At 35.6% G+C, this 13,457-nt stretch overlaps 1 protein-coding gene across 4 annotated transcripts in view; it reads left to right on the forward strand.

Moving 5' to 3' along the window:
• Window positions 1–13,457, forward strand: part of CADPS (calcium dependent secretion activator) — a 569,958-nt gene that overhangs the window by 361,534 nt on the left and 194,967 nt on the right. For all 4 annotated transcript variants that reach the window (XM_049777276.1, XM_049777275.1, XM_049777273.1 and 1 more), the window contains exons 9-10: window positions 3,845–3,911; window positions 10,976–11,084. In XM_049777276.1, the coding sequence (XP_049633233.1) occupies window positions 3,845–3,911; window positions 10,976–11,084 (176 nt within the window). The remainder of the gene's footprint in view (window positions 1–3,844; window positions 3,912–10,975; window positions 11,085–13,457) is intronic.

Genomic DNA, 13,457 nt, shown 5'->3' on the forward strand with positions numbered 1-13,457 from the left:
TATACTCTGAAATGTATTCTCTTTCTTTGGCTTTAGAAGAACCTCTCTTTTATGTCAGTTTCTCCCATGGAAACATTAATCTTTATTTAAGAAAAGTATTGATACTGTCCAGGATAGCTATGTGATCCTCAGAACAATGGGGCTAACATATAGGCCTAGAAATTAATGAATCTACCAGCCCTCTAGCTACTTCACTAACCAAACTGTTCAGCCATCAGCCTCTTATTTCTGCTCACCACTAAAACCATCTTCTCATTGATATAATTGATGTCTCTCCCTACTCCCATCTCCAATACATCCACAGTTCAGCAGCCACTGTAATTAGTGTAATTAGAAATATACACACATATCTCACTTTATTGCACCTTAGTTTATTTCACTGATTTACTGTGCTTCATAAATACAATGCTTTTAACCATTTAAAAGTGCATGATAACATTAAGCAAGTTTATTGGTGTCATTTTTCTCATTTTAGAAGATAATGAGCTGTTTTAAAGTAGTATGTTATTTTTTAAATTAAGGTGAGCATAGTTTTACATAAATATCCATAGCTTTTACATATTTAGTAGACTACCGTATAGTGTAAACATAGCTTGCAGGTGCACTAGGAAAGCAAAACATTTGTGACTTGTTCTTTTGTGATATTTTCTTTATTTCAGAGGCCTGGAGCCAAAATATCTCTGAGGGGTGCCTCTTATGTCACCACTCTGCTTTTAATCCTTTTAAGATGTAGTATAATAATAATAATAATAATAATAATAATAATAATAATATAGTATTTGCTTATTAACAAGTAAATTTAGTGGAACTGGAGAAATAGTACAAATAGTACATGGGTAGGGTGTTTGCTTTGTATTCGACCAACATGGGTTTGATCCTGGCACTGGATATGATCTTCTGAGCCCACCAGAAGTGATCTTTGAATGCAAAAGTCAGGAGTTATGGTCAAAACAAAACAAAACAAAAAGATCACTCTGGGGCCAGAGAGTTAGTACAGAGATAAGATATTTACCTTGCAAACAGCTGTCCCCAGTTATACCCAGCACTACATATGGTCCCCTGAGCACCACCTGTATTTATTCCTGATTACAGAAATAAAAATAGGCTCTGAGAATGAACAGATGTGGCTCCCAAATCAAAAACAAACAAAAGGTCATTCTGTGTGCAATGAATGGAACCAAGGAAAATAAGGGCAAGAGTGAAAGTAGGGAGAATAGTTAGAAATCGGTTTTTGTGGAACAGATGGAGTTATGTAATAAGTGTTTGATAGGGCAGTAAGAGCGTGGGTGGAAAGGGGCTGAGTAGAAAGACTCACAAATTGACAATAGGTTGAAATTCTTTATGCAAATTTTTAAAATATTATATCTTTATAATGTTTGCTCTGATTTTCCAAAAGCAGGATGTTAAAAACTAATTAAAATTAAAGTTTTTTGGTCATCAACCATAAATTAAGGATCTAAAAGAAAATTGTTTTGTGCTAGGAAATTAGGAAAAAAGCATTTCTTCTAGGAGTCATAATGTTATAGAAATAATAAATAGGATAGCAAATAACTTGAAGCAGTATAATTTTTGTATCAGCAGGTTGCTCAGGAGGTGAGAGCTATTGAGATAAGATCTTAAGTGTAGGAAGACTACGGATTCTAACATAAAGAACAGGGAAAAGGCACACCAGACAGCATCGTAAGCACAGTAACTGAGGTGCGAAACTTTATAGGGCAGTCAAGAATTACAGGTAACTGTGTAAAAATTGAAAGTACAAAAATTGAAGAGATTTTTAAGTGAGATCAAGAAAATGAATTTTAGCTTTATAACCTAAAATTTTCCTGAGTATATTCAAGATAATTTATATAAAATGATAAGCACATATTAGTTACCTATTTCAATTGGGATTTTAGACATATATATATATATGTTAATATATAGTCACAATATAAAGTTTTCTTTCAAAATAAATTTGCTTATAGCAAATAAGTCAATGCAAGGGAAAATATCACACATTAGAGGATAAGTAAACAGTTATAAGATAAATCATGAAAGTGGAATATGGGTAGGCAAAATTGGGTCACCTTTCACAGAAAAGGAAGAATGAGTGAAGTACTTTTAGCAGGGAAAGGCATGGATAGAATTTTCAGATGGTAGGATTTATCTAAAGGCTAGGAAGATCCCCTTTAAGCCATTGAAAGTATTTTCTACAGTTTCTCATGGAAATAAAAATTAAGGCTTGAATTGAAATAGCAATGATATGAAGTAAAAGATTAAACAGAATATAGAGCTTTCCAGAAGGTCAAAATCAACTACACTTGGCAACTGAAAAATAAGAATAATGATCAGGAAAAACCAGGAGAGCTCAATGTCTAAGTAGATTCTGATCATTTGTTATCCTGAAAGCATCTAATGTTTGTCAAACAGTATACATATTAATTAAACATATTATTTCCGAAGCAGTTCTGTCTAGTCTCAGTAAAGTGAGGAGCTGGAACTTGTCCAAATAGTTTTGTTAGCAAATAAAAACCAGTTTTGAAACTAGAGTATTTGGGTATATTTGTGTATGATTAGATCTTTTCTTGCTTGATCCCAGTGTTTGAAAACAACAGCTCCATTTCTTTGATCAATGCCATTTCAGCATGAAATAATACAAGGATCAATTAAATAAATCAGTGACACTGATTTTTTTAATCTCCACATAGTTTTAAATGTGTCTCTCATTCTTTTTTTTTCAGTGATTCAATTAAAACATTTATTATTAAAAAAAAAAAAGCACAACAGCCTCAATGGTACTATAAACTTGGGTACTTAAAAAAATAAAGGCTGGCATTGTGGAGAGGGGCTCAAAAAGGCTGGAGTATATGTCTGCATACACAACCTCCTGGGTTTGATGACTGGCACCACATATACCCCTGTGACATATATATATATATATATATATATATATATATATATATATATATATATATATATATATATATATATATAGCCCTGGTGACTCCCAGCATTGTCAATGAATACCAGTATTCATATACTGTATTTCTTTTTTTTTAATAAATCTTTATTTAAGCACCATGATTACAAGCCTGTTTGTAGTTGGGTTTCAGTTATAAACAGAATACCCCCCTTCACCAGTGCAACTTTCCCACCACCAATGCCCCCCTTTCCTCCCCCACCCTGCCTGTATTCACAACAGGCATACTACTTCTCTCATTCTTTAACATTGTCATACTAGTTGTTATTCTCAACTATTATTTTTTTTGTATGAAGTTGAATTTCTATCAACAGAAGAGCATACAAAGAAGGGAAAGATAGAAGGAAACCTTTCTTTGTCAACTTGAAATTTCTCCTATAATTTATCAGAATTAAACAAAAGTAACCAAGGGAAGGTTTTACTAAGTGAGACTTGACAAAAGATTTAAAAGACTTGAAGTTGTAAAATTTAGCACTCTTTTTCTTTCTCTTTCAAAACACCTTTCAGGAATTTCCCTACCTAAACAACTTTTAGCACATATACAAATTAAGTCTCAGTGTAACATTTTCGAAGTTGGATTTTTTTTTTTTGGAATCAATCAAGGAATTTAAGTGAAGTTTGTTCATCAGCCACAATTTCTTCTCTAACTAAATGAGAATCTTAACTACTCTTTTTCTTAGATAACTTAATTTTATATCTTTATTTAAGCATCATGATTACTACTCTTAACTATGCTAATCCTCCACCACACTGCCTTAAAAATCTAACTTTCTGTTTTTTTAGCCAAATGCATTTCCTTATTTGCAAGCACCAAGTTTCAAGGTAACATGCATTAATTAATATACAGCCTCATACATTAATGCAACTTTGATTTTCTCTCCTTAGGTATCTATGGGCCATCGGTAAGAATGTCTGGAAGAGATGGAAGAAAAGGTTTTTTGTATTGGTGCAGGTAACTCTTTCACTTTAATATAAGTCTTAAGAAGCATAAGTATGAAATATTTGATAAAATTATTTTTAAATTGCTATTTTATTCACATAATGTGCACACATATCTTTAAACTAAATGTCCTGGTAATTAAATAAAAATAAATATTATACTCAATGAACTCTCACCTATCATACGTATGTGATTATCATTCACATGGTCATGCTTTTGTGCTTCTTTTATTTTTTTATCCCTTTGAGGTCTAATAAATTAATGCATTCTCATTGTTCTTTGCTGCTCAGAATATTCCTGTAGATAAGAAAGCTAGAAATAAAAATTCACACTGTTCCATCCTTGACTAGGGTTTGAAAGGTGTCTGGAAGGAAGCAAATACATGGAAAAGAAACAAGTGTCTCATGAGGGTGATAGCAACATTAGCACTGTTTTAGAAGAACTTATTTCTAATAGCACTGACAGTTTATACATGAAAAGTTAGAATTTAGTTATGCTTTCAGCATATGTTATTGTCTAGTATAAATGATATAAAATTAGTTGTATGGGGAGCCTTACATTATTCCTGATAACTGAAGTTCTCAAAAAGTCTTAACTGACCTTATTATTTAATAATCTGAAATAGCTCTTCCCAGGTTGATTTAAAAAATAAACACAAAGATAATAAATTATGCAAACTCTAATTCAGAGATGAAGAGGAAATGGATCCTCAAGGCTTAAATCAAGAAATTGCTTATTTAGAGCTAGAGAAATAGCTCAATGGGCTGAAGCACATGCTTTGCATGCAGAAAACCTGAGTATTATCCCTGGCATGGCATAGTCCACTTGAGTACCAGGCCAAGAGAAGCCACTAAGCACTGCTTTGTGTGGCAAGGGAAAAATTGCTGAGTTAAATCCTCCTAAACTCTAGAAACTTAGGTAAGTACCAATCTCACAGAGATCATCACAAACATAGCACAGAGACAGTGCTGAAAATGAGGTTGAGAGAACTTACTTGGGTATGTAAAGGGAAGTGTGGAAATAATTAACTTACCATCAATTTTATGATATAGTCTCAACTGCATGATCTTCTTATTTTAAAATATATTTTCCATGACCAAAATATTCCTACTTAAAATCAGTTTTAGATTAGTCTTCAGATATTTCTGAAATATTTTCACCCCCTTTTTTTGTTTTTGGTTTTTGATTTGGGTTTGGTTTTTGGGTCACACCCGGCAGTGTTCTGGGATTACTCCTGGCTCTGCACCCAAAAGTCAATCCTGGCAGACACGTGAGACTATATGAGATGCCGGGATTCAAACCACCATCTGTTCAAATCAGCTGCATGCAAGGCAAATGCCCTACTACTGTGCTATCTCTTCAACCCCTGCTTTCCCCTTTTAGTGGTATATAACCATATTAAATTTTGTGATTCCTGTGATAATGCTAACAGCTTATATTTATGGAAACCAGAATTACAAATTCATCAATAAGCTTGACATTACAACTTTTCTATATTATGGTGAAGTCATGGGTGAGGCACACCCAGCTATGCTCAGGGCATACTCCTGGTTCTGCACTTAGTGATCACTCCTATTAGGTTCTAACACTCATTGGGCATTAGGAATTGAACCAGGATTGGCTATGTGAAAAGTATGTACCCCACTCTACTACTACTCTGGTCATACAAGAATTCCTTTTATTCCCATTATCACATGAGAGAAACTGAGACTAAAAGTAAATGATTTGCTCAGTCAATGACTCATAAATAGAACTAGAATAGTTCTTCTGACTCTAAGCATTTAAGTGGAATGTTTGCCCAAACATTTGTAAATTCAGTATTTTAAACCATTGCCTTGTGAAGACAAATCTAATGTTGTTCCTAAATCCCCATATAGGATTGGTCTTTTTCCTCATTTTTTATAGACAATATAATGACGGAAAGCCCTGACTTTCACTGTTCAGAAAGACTATTAAATATGAATGAAGTATAATATATGATCAAGCAAAATGCCTCAGAATAAAGCACTTGTCATATAGGAAGCAATATAGCAACAAGCTAAACACAAAAATAAATCATAAGCAACACACAGTCATGTAAATAAAGGAATGATTTATGACTGAAAATATTTATTTCCATTTAACTGCATGATTGTCCCAAATTGTCCTAAATTTGTATTGGAATTAATAGCAATTTTCCCCCATCTTACTTAAGTTTTAATAGAATACTGATTAATCAAATGAGTAAATGAAGACTATTTCACATGGTTTCATAGCTCAAGTAAAGTCATCAAGGAAAAATTGATACCTCTTATCTTCTAACAAGATTTTTCAGTGCTGTTCAGGGCTTAGAACAACTTAGCAGCTTCAGAGGGAAAAAATAATCTTTTGATTGCTAATAGTCCTTAGCAAAGATTGGTCCTAATTGAACATGCATTGACTTAATGTGAGCATATGCCATTAATGTCATCGACAAGACAATGTACTGATTGGCCAGGACTAGGCCACTTGCCTCGCCTTCTCTACCTCCAACTAGAGACTAAAGTAGTCAGACACATTCGATGACAGCTGAAATTAGAGTAAATAATGATTCCCTAAATAAAACCAAGATTCACTTACCAGAAGGAAATAAATGCATGTATACGTATGAAATATCTTACAACTGTTATCTAAATTTAAATATAACGAAACTATTTCAGCAAGCTCAATTGAACTGCCCAATACAAGCAGCTAGAAAATAATGAACCTATGAATCAAACACATCTCTGTAGTTTTAAAACCTTTGTCGTCCCTCCAAATTATTTCAGTACCAATGTCAATAAAGAACCTGAGATTTAGTATATGTGGTTCTTCATTCATAGCCATGTTAACATGAAAAATAGTCCTTGATGTAGGAATTGTGAGATTCAGGAATCAGAGGGCACAACCGGCAGTGCTCAGGTGTTACTCCTGGCTCTGTGCCTTGAAATCACTCCTGGAAGGCTTATGGAACCATGTAGGATGCCTGGGATTGAACCCAGGTTAACCACATGCAAGGCAAATGTCCTACTCACTGTGCTATAATTCTCTCATTCCTGAAATTGTAGATTTTTTTTATAGTAAAAAGTTCATTCTATTCTCATATCTTGACCCAATCAGTAAATACTTTCTTATGAAAACTTTTCTAACCACTTAATTGGACCTCCATCTCAAGCTCTCTCTTCTTTTATATTTATTACCATTAATGTTAAACATATCTAGGATAATGAGATTAGTATGTGCCTTCCACTAGATCCAAGAACAAAAATATAGCCAATTTTAGGACTTTATAGTCTTAAGAAAAAATAAACTACAGATCAAATAAATGAGCGCATGAATGAATAGATGTCATAAAAGATACATTTCTAAAAATGCACACATTGGAATTATGAATGAGTTAAAAAAAACTGGAGCTGGTCAAAATAACAGTGGAATAATTTCCTAAGAATGATGATAATTAGAAAAACTGTGTTTTCCAAATGTCCATAAATTTCAGTCTTTCCTAGATGTTGAAAGGAAAGAGAGAGGTAAGACAATAAAGTGATAAGAAAAGCCAGACCCTTCTTTCATCTCTTTGCTGGACTCTGGTGGCTGTAATTCCTCGACAGTTCTTAAATGGAAATTCAAGCTCTTACACAGTATTTTGAAACTTCAGTGTACATTAATAAATAATTTAAACATTTATGAAAAATAAAGTTTTCTAAAGTCAACCTTAACATAAGGCTGATTTAATTGGTCTAATTTAAAATTTCTTATATAATAACCTTTTGTCTTCTGCAACATAACAGCATTCTTTAAGTGTGCTCAGCCCAGCCTTTGAGGAACATTATTCCAAATTTTTTCTTGTTTTGTTAAGTATAAGGAAATAAAATCAGAGTTTCCTTGTAGATTAACAATCCAATCATCTTTAAAACATAATCTTGGGGCCAGAGAGATAGAATGGAGGTAGGGCATTTGCCTTGCATGCAGAAGGACGGTAGTTTGAATCTTGGCATCCCATATGGTCCTCCGAGCCTGCCAAGATTGATTTCTGAGAATAGAACAGGAGTAACCCCTGAGCACTGCCGGGTGTGACCCAAAAACCAAAAAGAAAAAAAAAAATCTTGAAGGCCAGACCCTGAGAAGTGACAAGATTTTATTCCGCCATTCCTTGAGAAGGTACATGCCAGCTAACCATCTCCTATGCTAAAGACACTTCACTTATGTAGACCCTTTTCTACAAAATTCACTTCTAGATATCCACCAGCCATTTACAATCACTGAGTTTCTATGTTTTCTGTTGTTCCAGAACAGGATCTGGGACATCTAACACATATATTTTAGGTGTTTCCGTGCCCTTATTACAACAGCACTAACAGCTATCTCATCCATTTCTCATCTAACAGTTTCAGTAGATTCCAGTGTGATAGAAAAAACTGCATTTAATTTGGAAATACTTTCACTTAATAATGCTTATGGAAGCTTACCTTTCTTTAAACTCAAACCTTTTTTTAACTCAACCTTCACATGTTCTAGAAAAAAATTAACTTCCCACCAATTTGGAAAGTTATAGTTATTCTAAGAAAAATCTTTTCTCTCTCCACTTCCTCCAATAAATCGCCAAATTCCAAAGTTAAATGGTCCTTATTGACCTACTCAGTTTTCTTTTAGCCATTTGTCAGAAAATTTCAGGAACATTCCAGAAGAGGGCAGCAGCACACAGCACTCCAGGAAGCCAATACCACAACTAAGAATGGAAAAAATCAGCCAAAGCTTATAGTAAGAGTAAATGCATGAATCGCAACATCGCACCCTTCTGTTGTGATATTTTTCGGGTCTCAAGTGAGTGTCTGCAGCTCTCTATTTGTTTGGCTAATCATCACATTAGCAAACTATATAATTTCTTGGGTTGCCAGAGACTGGTAAAAAAAAAAAAATCACCCTCTCACCATTCCAGCAGTCTATGAACACTACTATCATGCCTGAGGGCAAAAAAAGAAACTATTATCCCAGGGCCCACAAACAGGCTGCTTCTATGTTTGATGTGACATTGGATGGGGAAAAGAAAGGGACTGGAAAAAAGTCAATGTTGGATTATACATTATCTTATACAACTTTTTCTAGATTCAGTGGCACTCAATTTGTGAATGCCCATTGTATGGTTTACTTTTGCTTATGGGAAAGGAAGTATAAACAAGATGCGTGAATTTGAAAGCCTTCTTTCAAAATAGGCAAGAATGCTGGCTAGCTACTCTTTGTTTGAATGTTCTTGCCAAATTTGGGACAATGACTTATATGAACATGTATATCTAGTATTTGTTATATTAGCATTACACACATTCTTTAAAGCCCTTCTCCATGTAAATAACCTACCAGCACCAATAAAATTTAGTTAAAATACACTTGAGAACTTTAGAACTTAAGAAATAGTTTATCAGAACTGCAATGGGGCCTCAAGGCCTTCATGACCCCAATTTTGTATTCTCAGCTCTCTTTTTTTAGGAGACGAATTATTGATATTTTTAGAGGATGTTTTGAATAATATTTACTTACTTATTTATAAGATGTCCTTAGGGATAGGGTTATATTTTTCTCATAATGCTCATCAAGACCTTGCAATAAAGTCCCAAATACACTCTGATTTGAAGAAGAAAAAAAACAACAAACTCACCCAGAAAGTTTTCATAGAGAACCAATAGGGGGCAGCAATAGATAAACCAACCAGTACATTTTTCTCCCATTGCCTCATGATTTCTTCCAACTAGGCTCTTCAGGCCAAAGAGAGAGTACAAGGGAAGATTCTGCGAATAAGAACGCCCCTCTAATCACCACTTAAAAGAATAAAAGGACCAATCTCAGTATGGTGAAGGTTACTACAGATGTCTCCAGCAGAGATCAAAGTTCACGTAGAAACATCTCTTGTAATAAGGGAAACTCTATTACAAAAGTTAAGGGATGTCGCTCTTTTTCACCCAGACAGCTGACATCCGTGGATGGTAAACATGCCCATGAGCTTTAGAGTTGGAAGCCTGTAGGATAGTATCCTAGGGGTTCTCTGCAAAGGAGCCAGCAGTAGCATTGTTAACTATGCAAGCTCTCTCTATATACACTGGAGCTGGAGCGATAGGGTCCTGAAGGCCAGCCTGCAGCTGAGAAGCATTCCCCCGAAGCTGGCAAGGATGCTACATGTCTATAGTGTGTGTGGCAGCAGTGACAACAGCCATAGCGCCAGGGCTGAGGGTGGCTCTACTATGACTGGCACCTTGTGATCCAGCACTCATTGCTTATGACAGCATGTCACTCCTGCACATGTCTGAAATAAAAGCTAGACTCTGCAAAGGAACCCAAAGCACTTCTCCAGGGAAGGTAGGAGGGGCTGGGACAACAATGCTGAGAATTGGCCTTCAAAAACTAAACAAACAAACAAAAAACCCTGGAGCATGAATCAATAATAAATGACTGGTTCCTGACATCTGACCAAAAGATCTTCACGTATTGTCTGCAGTTGTGTATTTTTCCACCACACCCATCATTCTAATCCAACCTATAAAACTGTCAATATGGAACTCATCTGCCCAACAAAATAATTAAATTTCAAGCTGGAGTGATAGGACAGCTAGTAGGGCACTTGCTTTGCACATGGTCAACACCAGTTGTATCTCTAGCACCCCAAATAGTCTCTCGAGCTTTCCAGGAATGATTCCTGAGCACTGAGCTCTGAGCATTGGTAGGTGTGATCCAAAAAGCAAAACAAAACAAACAATTTCATTTTCATTATTGAAATTACAGCAACCATAAAAATAGCTAACTTTATTCAATGCTCTCAGCATCAGAACAAGATAGATTCTCAGTGTGTTCCTCATGAGCCAGAGAGGAGAATTTCTCAATTTATATAATCAGTAATGGAAGGTTAAGTCATCTTAACCTTAAGGTTAGAAAGGTTAACTAACCTTTTCCAAGCCACACAGACAAGAACTGAACCTGGAACTACTACTGAGTGGAGAGCATTGAGAAAAGAATCTGGGTGAATAGGGGGCATGTTACTTGATGAAAGATAAGTTCTCAGGGCCACCTTCACAGTTTCTGCTTTTTCTTCCTAGGTCAGTCAGTACACTTTTGCTATGTGCAGTTATCGGGAGAAAAAGGCGGAGCCTCAGGAACTTCTTCAACTGGATGGATACACTGTGGATTACACTGACCCCCAGCCAGGTACCTATCCTCCCCCCAAATCACAAACCTCAGAACCCTCCCCTGTACCAAATTAGCATCTAATTGATATTTGCAGGCCATTTACTCAAGGCACTGGGCAAGGCACTAGGATTTCTCCCAAGTGAATAGATTGCATCTGTCTTTGATCTTTTTAGTTTGTTTTTATTTAGGGGCCATATCCAGCAGTGCTCAGGACTTACCCCTGGTTTAATGCTCAGGGATCAATCCTGGTGGAACTTGAGGGACTATATGGGCTGCCAGGTATTGAACCAGCAATGCCATATACAAGGCAAGCACCCAACCTGCAGTGCTGTCTCTCTGCTCTTCTTCAATCCATCTTACAGAATTTCTATCCTGATTAATAAATGTTCTCCCATTCAAGGACTGTGGTTTTACTTAAGGAAAAGTCGAATCAAAAACAAGAAAGAAATAGATTCTTCTCTTAGATACCTGTGCCCACAGCAAATATCTACTCCCCCCCCTCAGAAACTGAAATGAAACTTTGAAAAAGAAGTCCTATATAGGTGCCAAGAACTGTGTGTGTTGTTTTTAATCATTGATGAGGATTCAGCAAATATTTCTCCGTGTCCAAGTTTGCCACCCCTGTACATCCATAACTCATAACTACAATTAAAGTTAGATGATGACATTTGCTTTACATTTTTTTTATTTTGTTTTGGGAACGCACCAAGCAGTGTCCAAGAGCTACTCCAGGATTAGTCCTCAGGGAACCATGTAGTGATGGGAATTAAACCTGGGACTTTCACATGTGAAGAAAGGATTCTGTTCTCTTGAACTGTTTCCTAGCCTGATGACACTTGAAAACTCTCCCTGAAATCTTTTCCCCTAAGAAGATTCTAATCCATAAGCTTAACCACCCAATATCCTAAATTTTATTTAACTAAGAGGACAACACAAATGGTAATATTTCTTGTAAGCTCTACACTACATAAGATCTACATCCTGCTCCCTCATGCCTCTCCCCCAACCCATTTTCATCTTTTTCCCAGAAAAAAAAATGAATATAAAATCAGCCTCAAAGAACCTTCAAAATGGGGGGGGGGGGTGAAACCATTTCAGCATATTAATGAGCAACAAGCAACAACAGCCCTTTCCCAGAGACAGTTATTTTTATGCCAAATCTGCACAAGGGAAGCATTTCCAACCATACTGCATTATTTGGCCCAAAACCTTTTTTTCTATTCCCATATTGCTCTTCCACATGCAACAAAATACACAAAAAAGAAAAACAGAACTTGAAACAAAATGGGTGTGAACCTGAAAAGGTATATCAGGCCTTGGTCTTGTCCACTTAGGAAAATGAGCACGTTCAGAACCCCAGACCTGTTTGATTTCATCCAGTCCTACACTCTTGGTACTTTGACCCTTAAAGAGCATGTTCCAAAGCTGACCTTTGGAACAGAGGTAAAAGCTGTGCCTAGAAATATTTCTTGGTGGATAGAGCTTAGAAGTTTGAGACAGTATCATGAGAAACTAAAGCTCCGGACATTCTGTAATGACTTTTATTCTTCCCAACTTACTGAATTCTTCTGAGAAAGAAATTTGGCCTCTCTTCAGACCTGCATTTTCAAATGGGAAGCATTTTAAAAAAAGGTCAATATAAGAAGGAAAATAACATTTTATCACTGTAATTCTTTTTTTTTTAACTTGTGTTTTCATCATGTAGTGTTCCAACACCCATCCATTCAACATGTACATTTCCTGCCACCAGTTTCCTCAGTTTTTCCCCTCCCTTCACCCCTAGCCTGTCACTATGGCAGAAACTTTGCTTTTCTCTCTCCCCACCCCATTTTTTCCTTTTACAGCACTTTGGTTTGCAATACTGTTACTGAAACAGTATCATGAATATCATTTTACCTCCTTTCAGCAGTAATTCTTGTCCAGAATAATCATTTCCAGCTATTATTGTCATCATGGTCCCTTCTCTATCCAGACTATAATTCTTTAAAAACAAGTTCATCCCTCCTTTTCTCCATATGCTTGCATTTGAGCTTATTGCATCCCTGCACACATTAGGCATATCCCATTTATAAAGAAAAAATAAACCAAGACTCGGGATCTAAACGGTATAAAGCATCATTAAAATAAAAATATGTACCATAAAAAGCAAAGTTATAGTTGTTGGTTTGTCATCTGAAAGAAAATTTCTCATTCTGTGGTGAGAACAGAAGTAGGGAGAAAACCCTTTCTTTCATAGGCAATTAGCTCTGCACATATATTATGAAAGTTTCTTTTCTTTTAGGTCTCATGGAATATAAGTTATAATTCATTTACCAAGATGTAAGTAGAAAGTAAATTGACTATGTTTTTAAGAATAATAAGCAGCTTCTTTGGTTTTCCAATTTATTTGAG

The sequence above is a fragment of the Suncus etruscus genome, chromosome 7 (genome assembly GCF_024139225.1).
Source record: "Suncus etruscus isolate mSunEtr1 chromosome 7, mSunEtr1.pri.cur, whole genome shotgun sequence".
In the NCBI taxonomy this organism is placed as follows: Eukaryota; Metazoa; Chordata; class Mammalia; order Eulipotyphla; family Soricidae; genus Suncus; species Suncus etruscus.